General features: G+C 36.4%; 1 protein-coding gene across 7 annotated transcripts in view; it reads left to right on the top strand.

Annotated features, from left to right (window-relative positions):
- Positions 1-19246, top strand: part of LOC126085121 (GPI ethanolamine phosphate transferase 1) — a 108789-nt gene that overhangs the window by 70634 nt on the left and 18909 nt on the right. For all 7 annotated transcript variants that reach the window (XM_049900141.1, XM_049900140.1, XM_049900143.1 and 4 more), the window contains 4 exons: positions 7719-7827; positions 10916-11024; positions 13742-13844; positions 18176-18278. In XM_049900141.1, the coding sequence (XP_049756098.1) occupies positions 7719-7827; positions 10916-11024; positions 13742-13844; positions 18176-18278 (424 nt within the window). The remainder of the gene's footprint in view (positions 1-7718; positions 7828-10915; positions 11025-13741; positions 13845-18175; positions 18279-19246) is intronic.

Here is a 19246-nt window from a genome sequence, read left to right as displayed (position 1 = left end):
GAAAAAGATCTTTCGCAGCAGGTTTGCCCAACACGATACCTGTTTCTTTTTTTTTTTTAATTGTACTTCAGATGAAAGTTTACAGAGCAAATTAGTTTCTCATAAAATAATTAATACACGTATTGTTTTGTGACATTGGTTGCCACCCCCACAACATGTCAACATTCTCCCCTTCTCGACCTCGGGTTCCCTGTTACCAGCTTTCCTGTCCTGTCCTTACTTCTCATCCTTGCTCCTGAGCTGATGTGTCCATTTAGTCTCATTTTGTTTTATGGCCCTCTCTAATCTTTGGCTGAAGGGTGAACCTCAGGAGTGACTTCATTACTGAGTTAAAAGGACATCCGAGGACATACTCTCGGGGCTTCTCCAGTCTCTGGCAGACCAGTAAGTCTGGTCTTTTTTGTAAGTTAGAATTTTGTTCTACTTTTTTTTCCAGCTCTGTGTGGAACCCTCTATTGTGATCCCTGTCAGAGCAGTCAGTGGTGGTGGCTGGGCACCATCTAGTTGTGCTGGACTCAGTCTGGTAGAGGCTGTCGTAGTTGTGGTCCAGTAGTCCTATGGGCTAATTTTTCCCTTGTATCTTTGGTTTTCTTCATTTTCCCTTGCTCCAGACAGGGTGGGACCAGTGGAGTATATTAGATGGCCACTCACAAGCTGTTAAGACCCCAGACACTACCCACCAAAGTAGGATGTAGAACATTTTCTTTGTAAACTACGTTATGCCAATTGAGCTAGATGTTCCCCAAGACCATGGTCCCCAGCCCTAAGCCCAGTAATTTGGTCCCTCAGGGACTTTGAATGTTTCAGTGAAGCTTCCGTGACCTTGCCTTGGTCAAGTTGTGCTGACTTCCCCAGTATTGTGTAGTATCTTACCCTTCACCAAAGTTACCACTTATCTATTGTCTAGTTAGTGTTTTTCCCTCCCCTCCCTAGTAACTATCAAAGATTGTTTCTTTTTGTGTGTGAACCTTTTCATGAGTTTTTATAATAGTAGTCTCATAGAGTATTCATTATTGTGTGATTCACTTATTTCACTCAGCGTAATGCCCTCCAGATTCATCCAAGTTGTGAGGTTTTTTGCAGATTTATCATTGTTCTTTATTGTCACTTAGTATTCCATTGTGTGTATGTACCATAGGTTGTTTATCCATTTATTTGTTGATAGGCACTTAGGTTGTTTCCATCTTTTTTTTTCAAGGTCATTCTTTTTTTTTTTTTTTTAACTTTTATTGAGCTTCAAGTGAACGTTTACAAATCAAGTCAAACTGTCACATATAAGTTTATATACACCTTACTCCATACTCCCACTTGCTCTCCCACTAATGAGTCAGCCCTTCCAGTCTCTCCTTTCGTGACAATTTTGCCAGCTTCCAACTCTCTCTGTCCTCCCATCCGCCCTCCAGACAGGAGATGCCAACACAGTCTCAAGGGTCCACCTGATACAAATAGCTCACTCTTCATCAGCATCTCTCTCCTACCCACTCCCCAGTCCCTTCCATGTCTGATGAGTTGTCTTCGGGAATGGTTCCTGTCCTGGGCCAACAGAAGTTTTGGGGACCATGACCGCCAGGATTCCTCTAGTCTCAGTCAGACCATTAAGTCTGGTCTTTTTGTGAGAATTTGGGGTCTGCATCCCACTGATCTCCTGCTCCCTCAGGGGTTCTCTGTTGTGCTCCCTGTCAGGGCAGTCATCGATTGTGGCCGGGCACCAACTAGTTCTTCCGGTCTCAGGATGATGTAGGTCTCCGGTTCATGTGGCCCTTTCTGTCTCTTGGGCTCTTAGTTATCGTGTGACCTTGGTGTTCTTCATTCTCCTTTGATCCAGGTGGGTTGAGACCAATTGATGCATCTTAGATGGCCGCTTGTTAGCATTTAAGACCCCAGACGCCACGTTTGAAAGTGGGATGCAGAATGTTTTCATAATAGAATTATTTTGCCAATTGACTTAGAAGTCCCCTTAAACCATGGTCCCCAAACCCCCGCCCTTGCTCCGCTGACCTTTGAAGCATTCGGTTTATCCTGGAAACTTCTTTGCTTTTGGTCCAGTCCAATTGAGCTGACCTTCCATGTATTGAGTATTGTCCTTCCTTTCACTTAAAGCAGTTCTTATCTACTAACTAATCAGTAAAAAACCCTCTCTCACCCTCCCTACCTCCCCCCCTCATAACCACAAAAGTATGTGTTCTTCTCAGTTTATACTATTTCTCAAGATCTTATAATAGTGGTCTTATACAATATTTGTCCTTTTGCCTCTGACTAATTTCACTCAGCATAATGCCTTCCAGGTTCCTCCATGTTATGAAATGTTTCAGATTCGTCACTGTTCTTTATCGATGCGTAGTATTCCATTGTGTGAATATACCACAATTTATTTAACCATTCATCCGTTGATGGACACCTTGGTTGCTTCCAGCTTTTTGCTATTGTAAACAGAGCTGCAATAACATGGGTGAGCATATATCTGTGTGAAGGCTCTTATTTCTCCAGGGTATATTCCGAGGAGTGGGATTTCTGGGTTGTATGGTAGTTCTATTTCTAACTGTTTAAGATAACGCCGGATAGATTTCCAAAGTGGTTGTACCATTTTACATTCCCACCAGCAGTGTATAAGCGTTCCAATCTCTCTGCAGCCTCTCCAACATTTATTATTTTGTGTTTTTTGGATTAATGCCAGCCTTGTTGGAGTTGTTGGAGTGAGACGGAATCTCATCGTAGTTTTAATTTGCATTTTTCTAATGGCTAATGATTGAGAGCATTTTCTCATGTATCTGTTAGCTGCCTGAATATCTTCTTTAGTGAAGTGCGTGTTCATATCCTTTGCCCACTTCTTGATTGGGTTGTTTGTCTTTTTGTGGTTGAGTTTTGACAGAATCATATAGATTTTAGAGATCAGGCGCTGGTCGGAGATGTCATAGCTGAAAATTCTTTCCCAGTCTGTAGGTGGTCTTTTTACTCTTTTGGTGAAGTCTTTAGATGAGCATAGGTGTTTGATTTTTAGGAGCTCCCAGTTACCTGGTTTCTCTTCGTCATTTTTGGTAATGTTTTGTATTCTGTTTATGCGTTGTATTTGGGCTCCTAAGGTTGTCCCTATTTTTTCTTCCATGATCTTTATCGTTTTAGTCTTTATGTTTAGGTCTTTGATCCACTTGGAGATAGTTTTTGTGCATGGTGTTAGGTATGGGTCCTGTTTCATTGTTTTGCAAATGGATATCCAGTTATGCCAGCACCATTTGTTAAAAAGACTATCTTTTCCCCAATTAACTGAAACTGGGCCTTTGTCAAATATCAGCTGCTCATATGTGGATGGATCTATGTCTGGGTTCTCAATTCTGTTCCATTGGTCTATGTGTCTGTTGTTGTACCAGTACCAGGCTGTTTTGACTACTGTGGCTGTATAATAGGTTCTGAAATCAGGTAGAGTGAAGCCTCCCACTTTCTTCTTCTTTTTCAGTAATGCTTTACTTATCTGAGGCTTCTTTCCCTTCCATATGAAGTTGGTGATTTGTTTCTCCATCACATTAAAAAATGACGTTGGAATTTTGTTTCCATCTTTTTGCTGTTGTGAATAATGATGCAATGAACATGGGTGTGCATATGTTTATTCGTGTGATGGCTCTTATTTCTCTTGAATATATTCCAAGGAGTGGGATTACTGGATCATATGGTATTTCTGTTTCTAGCTTTTTAAGGCAATACCATATCACTTAATAAAGTTGTACCATTTTACATTCCCACCAGCAGTGCGTAAGCGTTCCAGTCTCCCTGCAGCCTCTCCAACATTTGTTATTTTCTGTTTTTTTGATTCATTCTAGTAATGTTGGGGTAAGATGGTATCTCTTTGTGGTTTTTGATTTGCATTTCTCTAATGGCTAGTGATCAGGAGCATTTCCTCATGTGTCTGTTAGCACCTGAATGTCTTCTTTGATGAAGTGTCTGTTCATACCTTTTGCCCATTTTTTAACTGGATTTTTTTGTTGTTGTTGTAGAGGTATTGGGTTTTCCTGTAGTTTTTAGAAATTAGACCTTAGTCGGATTTATCATAGCCAAAAAATTTTTCCCAGCCTGTAGTTTTTCTTTTTACTCTTTTGGTGAAATCTTTTGATGAGCATAAGTGTTTAATTTTTTAGAAGATCCCAGTTATCTAGCTTATCTTCTAGTGTTTATGTATTGTTAATTATGATTTATATCCAATTTATGCTATTTATTAGGGCATCTAGCATTGACCCTATTTTTATATCTATGAACTTTATAGTTTTTTGTTTTATATTTAGGTCTCTGATCCATTTTGAATTAGTTTTTGTGTATGGGATGAGGTATGGGTGCTGTTTCATTTTTTTATAGATGGACATCTAGTTTTGTCAGCACCATTTGTTAAAAAGACTGCTTTTCCCCATTTAGTGGACTTTGGGCCTTGGTCAAAGATTAGGTGACTGTAGGTGGATGGATTTACATTTGGATCCTGTTCCCTTGGCCAGTGTGTCTGTTGTTGTGTCAGTACCAGTCTGTTTTGACTGCAGTAGCTGTATAGTAGGTTCTAAGATCAGGTAGTATGAGTCCTCCTCCTATATTCTTTTTTTTCAGTAGTGCTTTACTTATCCGGGGCCTCTTTCCATTCCATATGAAGTTAAGGATTAGTTTTACCATCTCTTTGAAGAATGCTTTTGGTATTTGGATCAAGATTGCATTGTATTAGTAGATTGATTTAGGTAGAATTGACATTTTCACAATGTTGAGTCTACCCATCCATGAGCATGGTGTGTTTTTCTGTTTATATAGGTCTTGTTTGGTTTCTTGCAGTAGTGTTTTGTAGTTTTCTCTGTATACGTCTTTTATATCCCTGATTAGATTTATTCCTACGTATTTTTTTTTTTTAATGGCTGTTATAAATGGTTTTGCTTTGCTGATTTCCTTTCTGAGTCCTCTTTACTGGTGTATAGGAATCCAACTGATTGTTGTATGTTTATCTTGTATCCTGCTGCTCTGCTAAATCTTTCTATTAGTTCCAGTAGTTTTCTTGAGGAGTCCTTTGGATTTTCTACGTATGGCATCATTTTATCCACAAATAGGGACAGTTGTACTTCTTCCTTACCAACTTGAATACACTTTATTTCTTTTTCTTGCCTTATTGCTCTAGCTAGGACTTTCAGCACAATGTTAAATAGAAATGGTGATAAAGGACATCCTTGTCTTCTTTCTGTTCTCAGGGGAAGTGTTTTCAGCCTCTCTCTGTTACTAATGATGTTGGCTGTTGGTTTTGTAGAAATGCCCTTTTTTTATGTTGAGAAATTTCCCTTCTATACCCACTTTATTGAGAGTTTTTGTTAGGAGTGGGTGTCCGACTTTATCAAAAGCCTTTTCTGAGTCAATTGGTATGATCGTGTGATTCTTTTGTTTTATTTATGTGGTGGGTTACGTTGATTGGTTTTCTAATGTTGAACCATCCTTGCATGCTTGGTATGAATCCCACTTGGTCATGATGTATTATTTTTTTGATATGATGGTGAATTCTATTGGCTAGAATTTTGTTGAGAATTTTTGCATCTATATGCCTATAGGATCACTATAGGGTCACTATGAGTCAGAACCAACTCAATGGCAGTGGGTTTGGATTTTTTTTGTTTTTTAATATTCATGAGAGATATTGGTCTGTATGTTTCTTTTTTTGTGGTGTCTTTGTTTGGTTTTGGTATGAGGGTTATGCTGGCTTCACAGAATGAATTTAGAAGTATCCCTTCCTTTTCTGTTTTCTGAAAGAGTTTGAGTAGTCCTGTTGAATTCTCCAGTGAAGCCATCTGGACCAGGGTTTTTTGTTGTTGTTGTTGTTGTTGGGTTTTTTTTTTTTTTAATTCTACTTTAGATGAAGGTTTACAGGTTAAACTAGCTTCTCATTAAACAACTACTACACATATTGTTTTGTGGCATTAGTTGCCAACCCCATGACATGTCGATACTCTCCCCTCCCTGACCCCGGATTCCCTGTTACCAGCGTTCCTGTCCCCTCCTGCCATGTATTTGATTTTTTTTTTTCCTTGCTCTTCCTGTTATTAATTTCTACTTCTGTGGTGTTGTGATCAGAGAAAATACATTGTATTATCTCAATGTTTTGAATTTTGTTGAAAGTTGGTTTGTGGCCTAAGATGTGGTGTATTCTGCAGAATGTTCCACGTGCGTTGGAAAAGAATGTGTACTTTGCTGCTATAGGATGGAGTGTTCCATATATGTCTGTGAGGCCAAGTTGGTTGATTGTGGCCTTTAGGTCTTCTGTATCTATGTTGAGTTTCTAGATGTTCTGTCCTTTATCGAGAGTGATGTGTTGCAGATTCCTACAATTATTATGGAACTGTCAGTTTCTCTTTTCAGTGCTGTCACAGTTTGTTTCATGTATTTTGGAGCCCTTTCATTGGGTGTGTAGATATTTATTATGGTTATGTCCCCATGGTGGATTGTCCCTTTAATCATCATATAATGTCCTTCCCATGTCTTGTATGGTGGATTTTGTTTTGAAGCCTATTTTATCTGAGATTAGTATTGCCACTTCTGCTCTTTTTTGGTTGCTGTTTTTTAATTTTTTTTTCCATTCTTTAATTTTTAATGTATTTATGTCTTTGTTTCTGAGGTGTATCTCTTATAGAGAGCATATTGATTGCTTCTGTTTTTTTTTTTTTCTTTTAAATCCATTCTGTCACTCTTTGTCTCTTTATGTGTGCATTTAAATCATTTACATTCAGTTTGATTATTGATGGGTGTTCTTTTTCATGTAGCCCAGCTTCTTTGATTATTTGCTCAGCATTCAGATAAAATAAGTATGGTGAAAGGATACACCTCTTCTGATTTGCATTAGAAATAATATGAGTTATAGATACTTTTGTATGAATAAGTGCTCATAGTCACAAAATGTATGTTTTTGATATTGATGATTTATTTTAGTTAACTTTTGTGTTGCTTTTTGGAAATTTGTCCAAGTCAGACTAAGAATTATGGTAGGAGTGTCCATGAAATGAAAGGAGCCCTGGTGGTGCAGTGGTTAATGGTTTGGCTGCTAACTGAAAGATCAGCAGTTTGAACCTACCACCTGCTCTGCAGAAAAATGTGGCAGTCTGCTTCCGTAAAGATTTATAGCGTTAGAAACCCTATGGGGCATTTCTACTGTGTCCTGCAGGGTCCCCGGGAGTTAGAATCTACTTGAGAGCAATGGATTTGTTTTTTTGTTTTTGTCCATGAAATATTTAAAATAAATGATCAAAACAAGGTAAAGATATTTTAAAAATTGTGTGGAGAGATTACAAATAACCTTATCCCACAGTATCTTTATCCTCAGATTTTTATTTGTATTATACCCATAGGGCCGCTATGAGTCAGAATCGACTCAATGGCACTGGGTTTGGGTTTTTTTTTGGTTTTATACCTTATGTATCCATTTTGTTGGAAACCCTGGTGGCATAGTGGTTAAGTGCTATGGCTGCTAACCAAAGGGTCGGCAGTTCGAATCTGCCAGGCACTCCTTGGAAACTCTATGGGGCAGCTCTCCTCTGTCCTATAGGGTCGCTATTAGTCGAAATCGGCTTGACGGCACTGGGTTTTGGTATCCATTTTGTTCCTTCATCTTGATTAAGCTAAATGACTGAGATGTTCTGTTAGAGTAAAATGTCTTATTTTGTCATATGTGCTCAATAAATATCTTATGAAAATTATAAATTTTGAATTGTGTTTTGAAACAGAATGGGTGCAGGCTTGCTGGTTCTTCTGCTATCTCTGTTTGTCATAACGTCTCTCATAAAAAGAAAAGATAATTTTGTTAATGAAGAGCTATTGGTACATCTATTACAGGTCAGTAACATTTTCAATGCTGTGTTACAGTAACAATATACCAAAATTTATCTTAAGGTTGTCTCTAATTAGGTTGTTCTTACGATGTCATGGTGTTTAAGTCACCTAATTCCTGCCAGCTGAAAAGAAAGTTTTTTGTTAAAGATATTATATGGAAATAAATATGTTCTCTAAAAAGTATGAAATAGCAAAGTGGTCATCAGGAGAAAGCCTAAAGCAGCCGAGAGAGCAGAGGTTAAAGAGTCCTAAGAGGGAACTGCACCTGACCAAAAAGTTGAGCTGAAAAGGGCCTTCCCTAGACTGAAATCTGCATTGTCCTCTGTTGAGCTGTAAAAGTTAACTTGAACTTGAAAAAGTTAAGTCTTTTTGAAATAAAAGCAGCCTCTAGGTGTGTTTATATGAACAGTAGCCAGTCAAAGCTTCAGATGATGTTCAAGGAGAAAGTAAACTTCAGCTTGGTTGGTGGCTTTGGTGTAATAGAAAAAGCTTTGAACTAGATCTTTCAAAATTGAGTCACTTCCTAGCTATGCTTCATAATAGCTGTGCCATCTTAAGCAATTTAATTCAGTTGTTTTTTTAATATACAAAGTATAGATAATATCTAATAGAGTTGCTAGAATTAGAGATTATATAATGTAATATTCTGTAAACACATCGCTTTTTTGGTAGATAAAAGTGGAACCACATGTTTTTCTTTTAAACAAACAAAACAAAACAAAATAACACATCTAAAACACTGACAAAAGGCAAAACTCATAAAAGTCTTCTCAAAGCATTTATTTCCTCAGGGCTACTTGGGGATAATACACAGGATTTCCAAGAATATTCTGAAAAAAGAAAAAAATACAACACCTAAAAGGTGATGTCTTAAATTTATTCTTGTACAACAATAGGAAAATTATAAAAAGAAATGAAATATTTTGTCAGAGAGCCTGTGAAACTATTGGAATATATATGTTATTTTATATGGCGCACTGACTGGCTTTACACTAAAGTGCACAGTTGCTTTCACAGAATTCTCAGATAATGAGTACTTTGACAGAAGAAAATATTTCTAAATTTCACATGATAGGAGCGAGGAAAATATTAAAATTTTTATGTGCTTTGTCCAAAGTACACCTGAGTATAAAATAAATCCATTACAAAATTCCTCTTTGTATTATCTTTATTAATTTCCATTTAATTCCTGTTGACAAAATTTTTCCTCTTTATTCTTATTTTCTCAAAAAATAAATGCGCTACATATTCTTATATCTCTGTTTTGAAGTTAAGCATTTTACCTTCACAATTACTGATGCTCAAAACTGTGACATTATTTTTGTTAATATTAACATAATTTTCAGTCACTCCCACTCACCCTGTTGACCTGACCACAATAAATATTTATCATATTTTTCTATACTATAAATCCCATTTATTCTTGTATCCTATAATTGTGCAGTCATTCAAGAAGTATTTACTGTGTGCTTTCTATGTGCAAAAACAACTTTTAAGCTACAAAATTTTTCAAATATGACCTGCTATATAGCTCAACACTGTACTGTTAAATTTTTAAAGGTATTTCTGTTTATTTGGTTTCTCTTTTTTTTACTTTTTTTTTCTGAACAGGTACTTTTTATTTTCTTTCGACTGAAATGCATACCTAATTTACCAAATACTGTATGAGAAAACAGTTTCCTTCGTCTAGGCAATTCTCCAAAGTGTACTAATCAAACTGTACACTGTATTTCATCCCTTCCAAGATACACGTCTTTCACATCTTAACATCTCTGAAATGAGAATATGTCTTAAAATTGAGGGATCTTATATGATTGTGCCCTAATTTATTGACAGCAATTTCTTCTTAATTAGCTGATAATATGAGAGTACATTAAATGTATCTCTAAGATTGAGTACTAAAACTCCTGATCTGATCTCTGAGGAATTTACTTTGTTCACAGCCTTAGCTAAGCTCTCAAAACCAAACTCACTGCCCTCAAGTCGATTCCAACTCATAGCAACCTCATGGGGTTTCCAAGGCTATGAAAACAGACTGCCATGTCTGTCTCCCACAAAGCCACTGGTGGTTTCAAACTGTTGATCTTTTGGTTAGCAGTCAAACGCTTCAACCACTGTGCCACCAGGGATCCTTTAGCTAAGCTCATTTATTTAAAATAGCAGTTCATCCACTAGTTCAGGAGTCAGAAAAGTTTTTTCTAAAGAACCAGGTAGTGTATATTTTAGGCCATATGGTGTCAGCCCCAAATTTTCAGCCCTATCACTGTAGCGCAAAGGAAGCTGTAGACAATGCATAAATGAATGAGGGTGACAGTATTCCATTAAAGCAGTGTGTATAAAAATAGGCCATCAGCCTGCAAGCTGTAGTTTGCCACCTCCTACACTAGTTTATAAGGTGCCCTGGTGGTGCAGTGGGTAAGCACTTGGCTGCTAACTGAAATGTTAGTGGTTTAAACCCACTAGCCACTCCATGGGAGAAAGATGTGGCAGTCTGCTTCCATAAGATTTACAGCCTTGGAAATTCTATGGGACAGTTCTACTCTGTCTTACAGGGTTGCTTTGAGTCAGAATTGACTCCACTGCAGTGGATTTGGTTTTGGTTTGACACTAGTTTATAAGTATTCCCTAAAGAGTATTTATACTCATATTTTCAGTGCTAGGTACATACTCAGGTCACAAGTATTTCAATAAATGATGAATGAAAAAATGGATTTTATAGTAGAGGAGGGCCAGAGGTGGAAGGCACTAAACTTTATACACTACACCATATACATCTCACTCTTCGTTTCCATGATTTAAGAAACCTTTAACATTAGTAATGAATGCTTCTAAATAAAAGCAATGTGATAGTATATGCCAAAATACTCTTGAAAGGGTAAAATGTATCATCTCATGCTTATGAAGGAGCACCTTTGTTTGGTACAACAGCACTAACTTGCCTTGGCCACAAGAAGGTGAGTTTGGTCCAATTTCAGTGGCAATTTGGCCATATTCCGTTTGTTCACATCACTTTTCTAGACATTATTTCTAGTATATAAGCTATTCTCACCACCCTCTAAATTATATATCTTTTTTTGGTATTTGTTTTCAGATGCTGAGCACAGTGCTTTCCATGCTTGTTGTCTATAGCACTCACAGCAGTCTACTCAGGAAACAAGGACTGCCCCTTCTGAATCAGATTGTCAGCTGGACAATTCTAGGTGAGCGGTCACACAAACCAAAGGAGAGAACTTTACGTCAAGTCAGTTACCTTGAAGTTGCCCATTTATGTCTATATTATTGTTATTGAAAGAAGTAATTTTATTTTAAGAAAATAGTAATAACCAGCTATTATTTCTATCTTGTTTGAATTTGACAAAGAGAGTTAGAACTGCTGTGAGTATGCATATATTAATAAGAATTACTTGAGAAAATATTCCTGACGTGAGAATAAGGCTGTGTATTTAACATCTGATATAAATCTACTGTGTGATTCCAGAAGAGAAGAGTATTTTATGAAGAGGTTCTTATGGTTAATTTTCATGTTTGTTCATAAATTCTCAGTTTTTCTTCCACAGGGACTAGGAAACAGTTAAAATTTTCTTGTTAAGAATAACATTGATTAGGCACTTCCCAACACATCACACATTTCGTAAAACCTGTTAAATGTTTGAAAACATATTCTTATAGGTAGTACTCTTACTTAGGAAGAGGAGCCCTGGTGGCACAGTGGTTAAAGTGCTCAATTGCTAACCAGAAAGCACTCGGCGGTTTGAACCTACCAACCTGCTCCACAGGAGAAAGATGTGGCAATACGCTTCCATAAAGACTACAGCCTTGGAAACCCTATGGGGCAGTTCTACACTGTCCTAATAGGGTCACTATGAGTCAGAATCAACTTGACAACAATGGATATTTAAGAAAGCTGGAATGTGTATGTGTGGTGCCTTTTAATTTCCAGGTTGAAAGGCCTTTTTATTTTTTAGTTTCATTTTTAATTTTCTAGTTCTGTTGCATCATGATCTGCAAGTATTGTTTGTAATATTTCTATTTTATGGGACCTACTGGTAGTAGGGGACTAATCTTTGTGCCCCAGTATTTGTATCAATTTTGTGAATGTTCCATGTGTACTTGAGACTACCCTTTATGAAACAGTAACAAAAAACCAAACCCTCTGCCGTCAAGTTGATTCCAACTCATAGTGACCCTATAGGACAAAGTAGAACTGCCCCATTGGGTTTCCAAGGCCGAAATCTTTGTAGAAGCAGACTGCCACATCTTTATTCCAAAGGGCAGCTGGTGAGTTTGAACCACTGACCTTTTGGTTAGCAGCCAAACAGTGTTTAATATATATATTGAAAATCTCTACTTTGCTGATTATGTTGTTTTATATTTTTACTTATTTTTTGTCCATCTGTTCTGTCTAATATTGAGAGTGGTACATTCAAGTTTCCTATTATTAGTATGTTTCTGTATATTTATTCTCTTGGTGACATAGTGGTTAAAAGCTTGGCTGCTAACCAAAAGGTCAGCAGTTCAAATCCACCAGCCACTCCTTGGAAACCCTATGGGGTAATTTTACTCTGTTACTATGAGTTGGAATCAACTCAGCGGCAACAGGTTTGGTTTTGGTTTTACATCTCCTATGGTTTTTATTTTATCTAGGTTAACAAACTTGCCCATGACCACACAGTTGATGAATGATTGAGGTAGGATCCATCCCAAGTTGTCTGTCTCCATGTTCTGAGCACTTCCCCAGCATACATATTGCCATCCTAAATAGAGAGATTAACTAGAAAAGTAAAAACGAAGCTAAAAAATAAAAGCAGTGATGGGGAGAGTTTACATTTTGCTGTCCCCTTTCACGTACCCTTCCCCCACTGAAATAGTTGCTTTTTTCTTATCCTCTGGAGAAAGATTAAAAATGCTCTTATTACATCTTTTGATCATAGTGAAGTTATTCTCTCTTGCCTCTGATTTCCCAAGTGACACGCTGTAACTGTCATTGCATACTTTGTAGTACAGAGAACTTTTTTCAGGAGGAGGTATACTAGTCAGGGTTGCTCATGTGATTGTGGGGCTGGCAAGTCTGAAATCTGTAGGGCAGGCCAGTAGGCTGGAAGCTCAGGCAGGAGATGATGCTGCAGTCTTGAGGCAGAATTTTTTATTCTCTTGAAACCTTGGTTTTTGCTCTCAGGGCCTTCAGCTGATTAGATAAAGCCCACCCACAGTGTTGAGAATAATCCCCTTTACTGTGATGTCAACTGTAATGTTAACCACATCTTCTAACTTTCACAGCATCACCTAGACTAGTATTTTATGAAATAACCGGGTACCATAGGCTAGCCAAGTTGAAACAAAACTAACCTCATAGGGCAGTTTAGGGAAAATCAGTTTCCAGGGAGTGAGTTGTCTTTGAACTAAGATATAAATTCCTAATAAAGGGAAAAGTTGCTGGATCTTGAGTAATATTTCATTAGAAAATAATGAATTATTCATTTAGCCATGAATATTATTACAGTGAGCTAGGCTGAATAGAAATTGAGAAAATCTGAATTATTTAAGCCAAAATACACTTAAAATAATTAAATGTAATTTTAATCAAAGTTGTCAAGTATCAGATTTCTTAAAAAGTGATTAGGGTAGATATAACTCATGTTAAAGGACCATAACCAAAAAAACCAAACCCGTTGCCATCGAGTTGATTCTGACTCATAGCGACCCTGTAGGATAGAGTGGAACTGCCCCATATGGTTTCCAAGGAGCACCTGGTGGATTCAAACTGCCGACCTTTTGGTTAGCAGCCGTAGCTCTTAACCACTGTGGCACCAGGGTTTCGTAAAGGACCATATAAACAATAATAAACTATTCAGTGGTTCTACAGTAGTATATTTTCTGTCTCTTGTACTGACATAGGACCTGGTTTGTTTTATTGCAGCGTCCTCCTTGGTTGTGCCACTGCTGAGTCCCACGATTCTCTTTCAGCGACTGTTTAGCATACTGCTTTCCTTGATGTCCACCTACCTACTACTAAGCACAGGGTATAAACGTTTAAAAATTTTTAATCTAATGGTAGCAAATTTTAAATGAAATATTGACATTTTCTCTACCAGCACTTAACCTCTAGAAGTAAAAAGTGTTCAGTAAATCTTGAGAAACTATAAATTTTTTTTACTCTGTAAGAATTGCACATGACAGTCCATAGTCTTCTAGTTTTGTTTTTCTCATCATTTTCATAGTATTGGTTTTTGTCTTTGTCTTCCTATTTATTTCCTGAAGTTGCTAAAAATGTCATTTTGCTACAGTGTTAGAAAATTCTGATTGATTATGCAGGAATTTTAAGTTTCAAACAGTGACTTAGAATGATTTTAGTTTATGTTGCATTCTTTTCATGCACTTTGAATTATGGCTTTGATTTGTTCTTCAAATTTAATTTTTTATTTTTTTATTTTTATTCTTACATGTACAAATATTGCTTTGATTCAGGATACTTTCAGAATATTTTTTCCCAAAGTTAAAGAACCAATTTTTATTTACTGTTGAAACTTTCTTAAAACAAAGAGCAGCAACTTGATTTGGGCTAGACCTTGAAGCATTCCCTAGGGTTCAGTGAAGATAGCAGTCTATTCCCTCCATTTATTTTGAACAGTTCTTTGCTTGCTTTTGAATTTTACTTCATCCCTTTTTAAATCTTTATGAGGGTGAAAAATATGCACATTATAACAAACACTGACTGGGTCAGACAGATTGAATAAATACTACACATCGTTTGAATTTTGACCCAAATATGGGATCTTGGTCCAATTTAGACTAAACCTAAGAAGTTAATCACTGTGCTATCAACAGATTATTCTCAGTTATTTTTTATTTTGTAAAAATATTTGGGTTCAAGACTTGCATTGACTCTGGGAAACTTAGTTGTCCTAATTCAGGATCAGTATGTTCTCAAAATCTTCTGGTATTGTTGTCGAGTGCTGTCAAGTCAATTCCAACTCATAGCGACCCCATGTGACAGAGTAGAACTGCCCCATAGGGTTTCTTAGGCTATAATCGTTATGGAAGCAGATCTGTGGGCCTTTCTCCTGTGGAGCCGCTGGATGGCTTTGAACTGCCAACCTTTTGGTTAACAGCCAAGCACGTAGCCACTGCTCCAAATCTTCTAAGTGACCTAGACCCCAGGCATTTTTGTAGCCCCCGGATAGGAGATGATCCAGAGGGGCACTACACCTCCTTCCCTCACCAGAGCTCCCCACACCTCCTGTCTTTTGCCTTCTCCCTGCATAACCAGATCTGGGCCACACCTATGAAGGTGTGATATAAACAACATGGAAATTTTTCCCAGTTTCCTAATAAGATCTTAAAATGGGCTTGCCTTGAGATTTTGAAATTTGAGTTTTCAAATAAAGCTTGAAGTCTGTGAGCATCCAGCTGTTCTTGATCAAGTGTGGTAAACATCCTGAGTCCTTAAAACCCTTTAGTCTTTTCTTCTTTACTGGTGAAATTTCAGGATCCCAAAAACCAACCCAGTGCCATCGAAAAATTTCAGGATAAATAATTTTATTATATTAGAATCCATTATCAAAATATATGTAATTTAGAATTTATACACACTTTTTGGGGGGGGGGTTTAGTCTAGATAAGAAAGCCAGATGATAAACTCTTCTAGTCTAACCCATCATTTTGGGGTGACACACAAGTTTCATTAAGAGATCACATCCAGGGGTTGGCTTAAGGAAATAAATGTTTGAAGGGTTCTAGAAGTATGTGCTAACTTCTGTGCCCAAGCCAAGCCCAGTGCCACTGAGTCGATACCGACTCATAGTGACCCTATAGGACAGAGCAGAGCTGCCCCATAGAGTTTCCAAGGAGTGCCTGGTGGATTCAAACTGCCGACCCTTTGGTTAGCAGCCATAGCACGTAACCACTTATGCCACCAGGGTTTCCAAACTTCTATGCAGTCACCTAATAATCAATTAAAAAAAGGAAAAGAAACCTTTTGCCATCAAGTTGATGCTGTCTCAACGCAACGTATAGGGCAGAGTAGAACTGCCCCATATGGTTTCCATGGAGCAGCTGCTGGATTCGAACTGCTGACCTGTTGGTTAGCAGCCATAGCTCTTAACTACTATGCCACCAGGGTTTCCAGTAATCAATAAGCCCTTTTCTTTTTTGAACCTTCATATTCTAAAGTAATAAATAAATAGATCCAAAGAAATATATAGTAGATTTAACAATATAGCAAACCTAGCAATGGATCTGGTTCCCTGAATTAGAAAGAAAGAAAGAAGGAAGGGAGGGAGAGACAAAAGCAGAGAGGAAAGAAGGTAGGCAGGCAGGTAGAAAGGAAGGAAAGAAAGAAAATTATGAGTGGAAAAAATATTTCATAATGTGCAGTGAGTTAATCATGTAACTTACATTGAGGATAAGTATTATAGTATTTTAAATAATCTAGTAGTCATGAGTGATACTAAAACAAATTATGAACACATTTAACTTGTTTTAAGCAAATCTAGAAAATGAAAAGTCAAGCCAAAGTTAAAATATTAATGCTGAGTATGACCCTACTAATAAATGCATTAAGGGATATATTATTCAACATCAGAAGGTATACTTAGCTTTACAAAAAAATCAACAGGGGTACTAACTTTAAATAAAAAAAAAAAACACAGTCTAATAATTTCAATTAGTGCATTTTTTTCAGTGTCAGATCAGTTTTGCAAAATAGAGTCCACCTGTTATGGTTCAGCATCACTATTTTGGATGGAGGGATATTTATGTAAATTAGTGAAATGCAGTTTTATTACTTTTCAGAACTACAGTACAGTAATCCTGACAATACACCCTTGATTTGATGAATAAAGGAGATTCATTTTTAATCAGTACTTAATCATTTTTATGCAAATGGAGCTACCATAATACTTGAAAATAGTTTGTTCTCTTAAGTTGGTTAAGCATTTCCCTCTGAAATTTTGTTTCCATTATCCATTTGCTTAGCAAACTCTCCAAAGCTAAATGCTTTTCCAGCCCTATTCAGTTTGCACAGAGACCAAATAGATCCTCATTTAGTAGGGTTTCATTGTATACTCTCAGAGCCCATAACATTTTATTGGTATTTCAGTTTATTAATTCAGATATGCAGATGGTATGCGAGGTATTGTCTAATAAAGTACAGGTTGTCTGATTTGTCCATCTACATTTTACAAAAGAAAGCGATCATAATTTATAGTTTTTTGAAAGGGAACTAAGTCTGTAGCATTATTTGTAGAACTATGAAAGTTGCGTTTTTATATGTTAGAAAAGAATTTCGTATATCATTGCAAATGTTTAAAAAATCATGGTCCCTGTTTGCTCGGAGTATACCTTCTTATTTCAGTTAATCAACAATTGTGTTTTCTTTAACCTGTACTGTCCTAGGAGCCCTGGTGGCACAGCGTTTGAAGAGTTTGCCTGCTAACCAAAGGGTCTGTAGTATGAATCCACCAGCCCATCCTTGGAAACCCTATGGGGCAGTTCTGCTCTGTTCTGTAGGGTTGCTATGAGTCAGAATCAGCTTGATGGCAATGGGTTTATAGTATCCCAAGCACTATATAGGCATACGGACAGTACCATCAGCACCGCAGGCGTGTAAAAGAGTTGTAGGCTGCTGTAAAATAAGAACTATATTTTACAGTGTTAGACAATTACAAAATGAAACAATTAAGTTATTGTGGGTTAATGAAGTTTTGAGTTGGATGATATAAAGAAAGAGTAGGAAGAGTTTGAGTAGGTGAGCTGGATTGGTACCATCAAGGATTCATGTCGGTCTTGAAATAAGCTTTAAAGAATGCCAGGATACAGGCATTCTAAGTCTTTGTTTTTCAATTATTTTTTTTATGATTGTAAAAATCATATAATCACATTTTGGAAGGTAGGGATAAGTGGGAAAAATCATTTATTAACCCTACCTCCCACTGACATTTTGGTCTATTGTACTTTTTTTTTTAATTTGGTGTGTTATCTTACTCTTCTACATATATTTATCTTAACTCAAGAGTTGTCTTCCTGCCTTTGTCTTAACATTTTCTTTCTTTTTGGTGTGTATCTGTCATTTTATGAATGATTTTTAAATTCATACTATTTTAAATATATAATGATCTCAATAAGTTTCAAAAAAAAAACAGTATTGAAGTTGAAATTCAAATGTTAATTTCCTTTTCTACTCTCTTCTCCTGGAAAGCCTAGAGAAAATTTAGATTTTGTGATATTGTGACCTAGAAGTATTACCAAGATTATTCTAATTTTGAGAAAGACCTCTCAGTATAAATTTGCAGGTTTTATTTACTTAAGTTTTTTTTTTTTTCTTTCCATTTCTTCACCTTCTCTCCACAAGCAGATATGAAGCCCTATTTCCATTAGTATTGTCATGCTTGATGTTTGCCTGGATATACATGGAACAGGAAACCCTACAACAGTCTGTTGTTTCCCATAAACAGAAGGTAACTTATCAAAATCATTGTCTAGTTTACCTGAGAATATTAAAATATTCTCTGTCTTATAAGGAAATTGCAATGTTATTTCATCAAATATTTTTTCTTCTAAAAGTTTTACAGTGTATAAGAAACTTGAGTAAATTTTATTTGGCATTGGCCATTAAGTTAAACAATTTATAAGGAAATTTTTCACATATCACAGAAAAGGGCACTTTTATTATTTTATGGGCTTTTTTTTTTTTTTAAATAGGTTGAGCTTTTCTTTAGCAATCACTTAGGAGAGTCACTAATATGAAAAACATCAATATAGGTGAAGGAATGAAGAAAAAAAGAAAGCTCTTCATCTTATTTTCCTCTATTTTCATGTCCAGTTATTCCTTCACTCAATTTATTTTAGTCAGAGAATATTCATGTTGTCACATTTATGAATTTGATCATAAGGTGACATATAAATTCCCAGTATTATTTTTTTCTCTTTCTAGTCATATTAATCTAAGATGTTTATTCTGTCACCTCAGTGATTGTGGCCTTGGTTCATTCCTTAGACCCCTGTTCAACGTGGTATGCTTTGAATTTGTTAAAACCCAACTAGATTTTAAGGGTACCTTTATCATGTTATGCTAGAGAGTAAAACTGATGTCTCTTGCTTTTTTTGTTATTGTTTTCCAACTATAGGTTATTATGAGGAATTCATGATAGAATATTTACAATTTTCCTGGGGTCAGATAAAATTAATATTGCAGAAAAACACCATACTTTATCCTTAACTGGTTCCAATTGAGTTCACTGTAAATGATAATTCAGAAAAAGTTAATTTCAATTAATAAGAAACTTAATGAAGTATATTGAATAATTACTGTTTTTTAACTTGCAACCTTAGAATATTAAAACAATAGGTAAAAAGCAGTTTCGATCAGATTCAAATAAATTGTTAGAGCCTGTGTCCTTAATATTAAATATTTCAGTAGGCTAGC

The sequence above is a fragment of the Elephas maximus genome, chromosome 11 (assembly GCF_024166365.1).
Source record: "Elephas maximus indicus isolate mEleMax1 chromosome 11, mEleMax1 primary haplotype, whole genome shotgun sequence".
NCBI classification, from domain to species: domain Eukaryota; kingdom Metazoa; phylum Chordata; class Mammalia; order Proboscidea; family Elephantidae; genus Elephas; species Elephas maximus.
The sequence above is the reverse complement of the archived record's forward strand: the minus strand, read 5'-3'. Positions and strand labels throughout refer to the sequence as shown.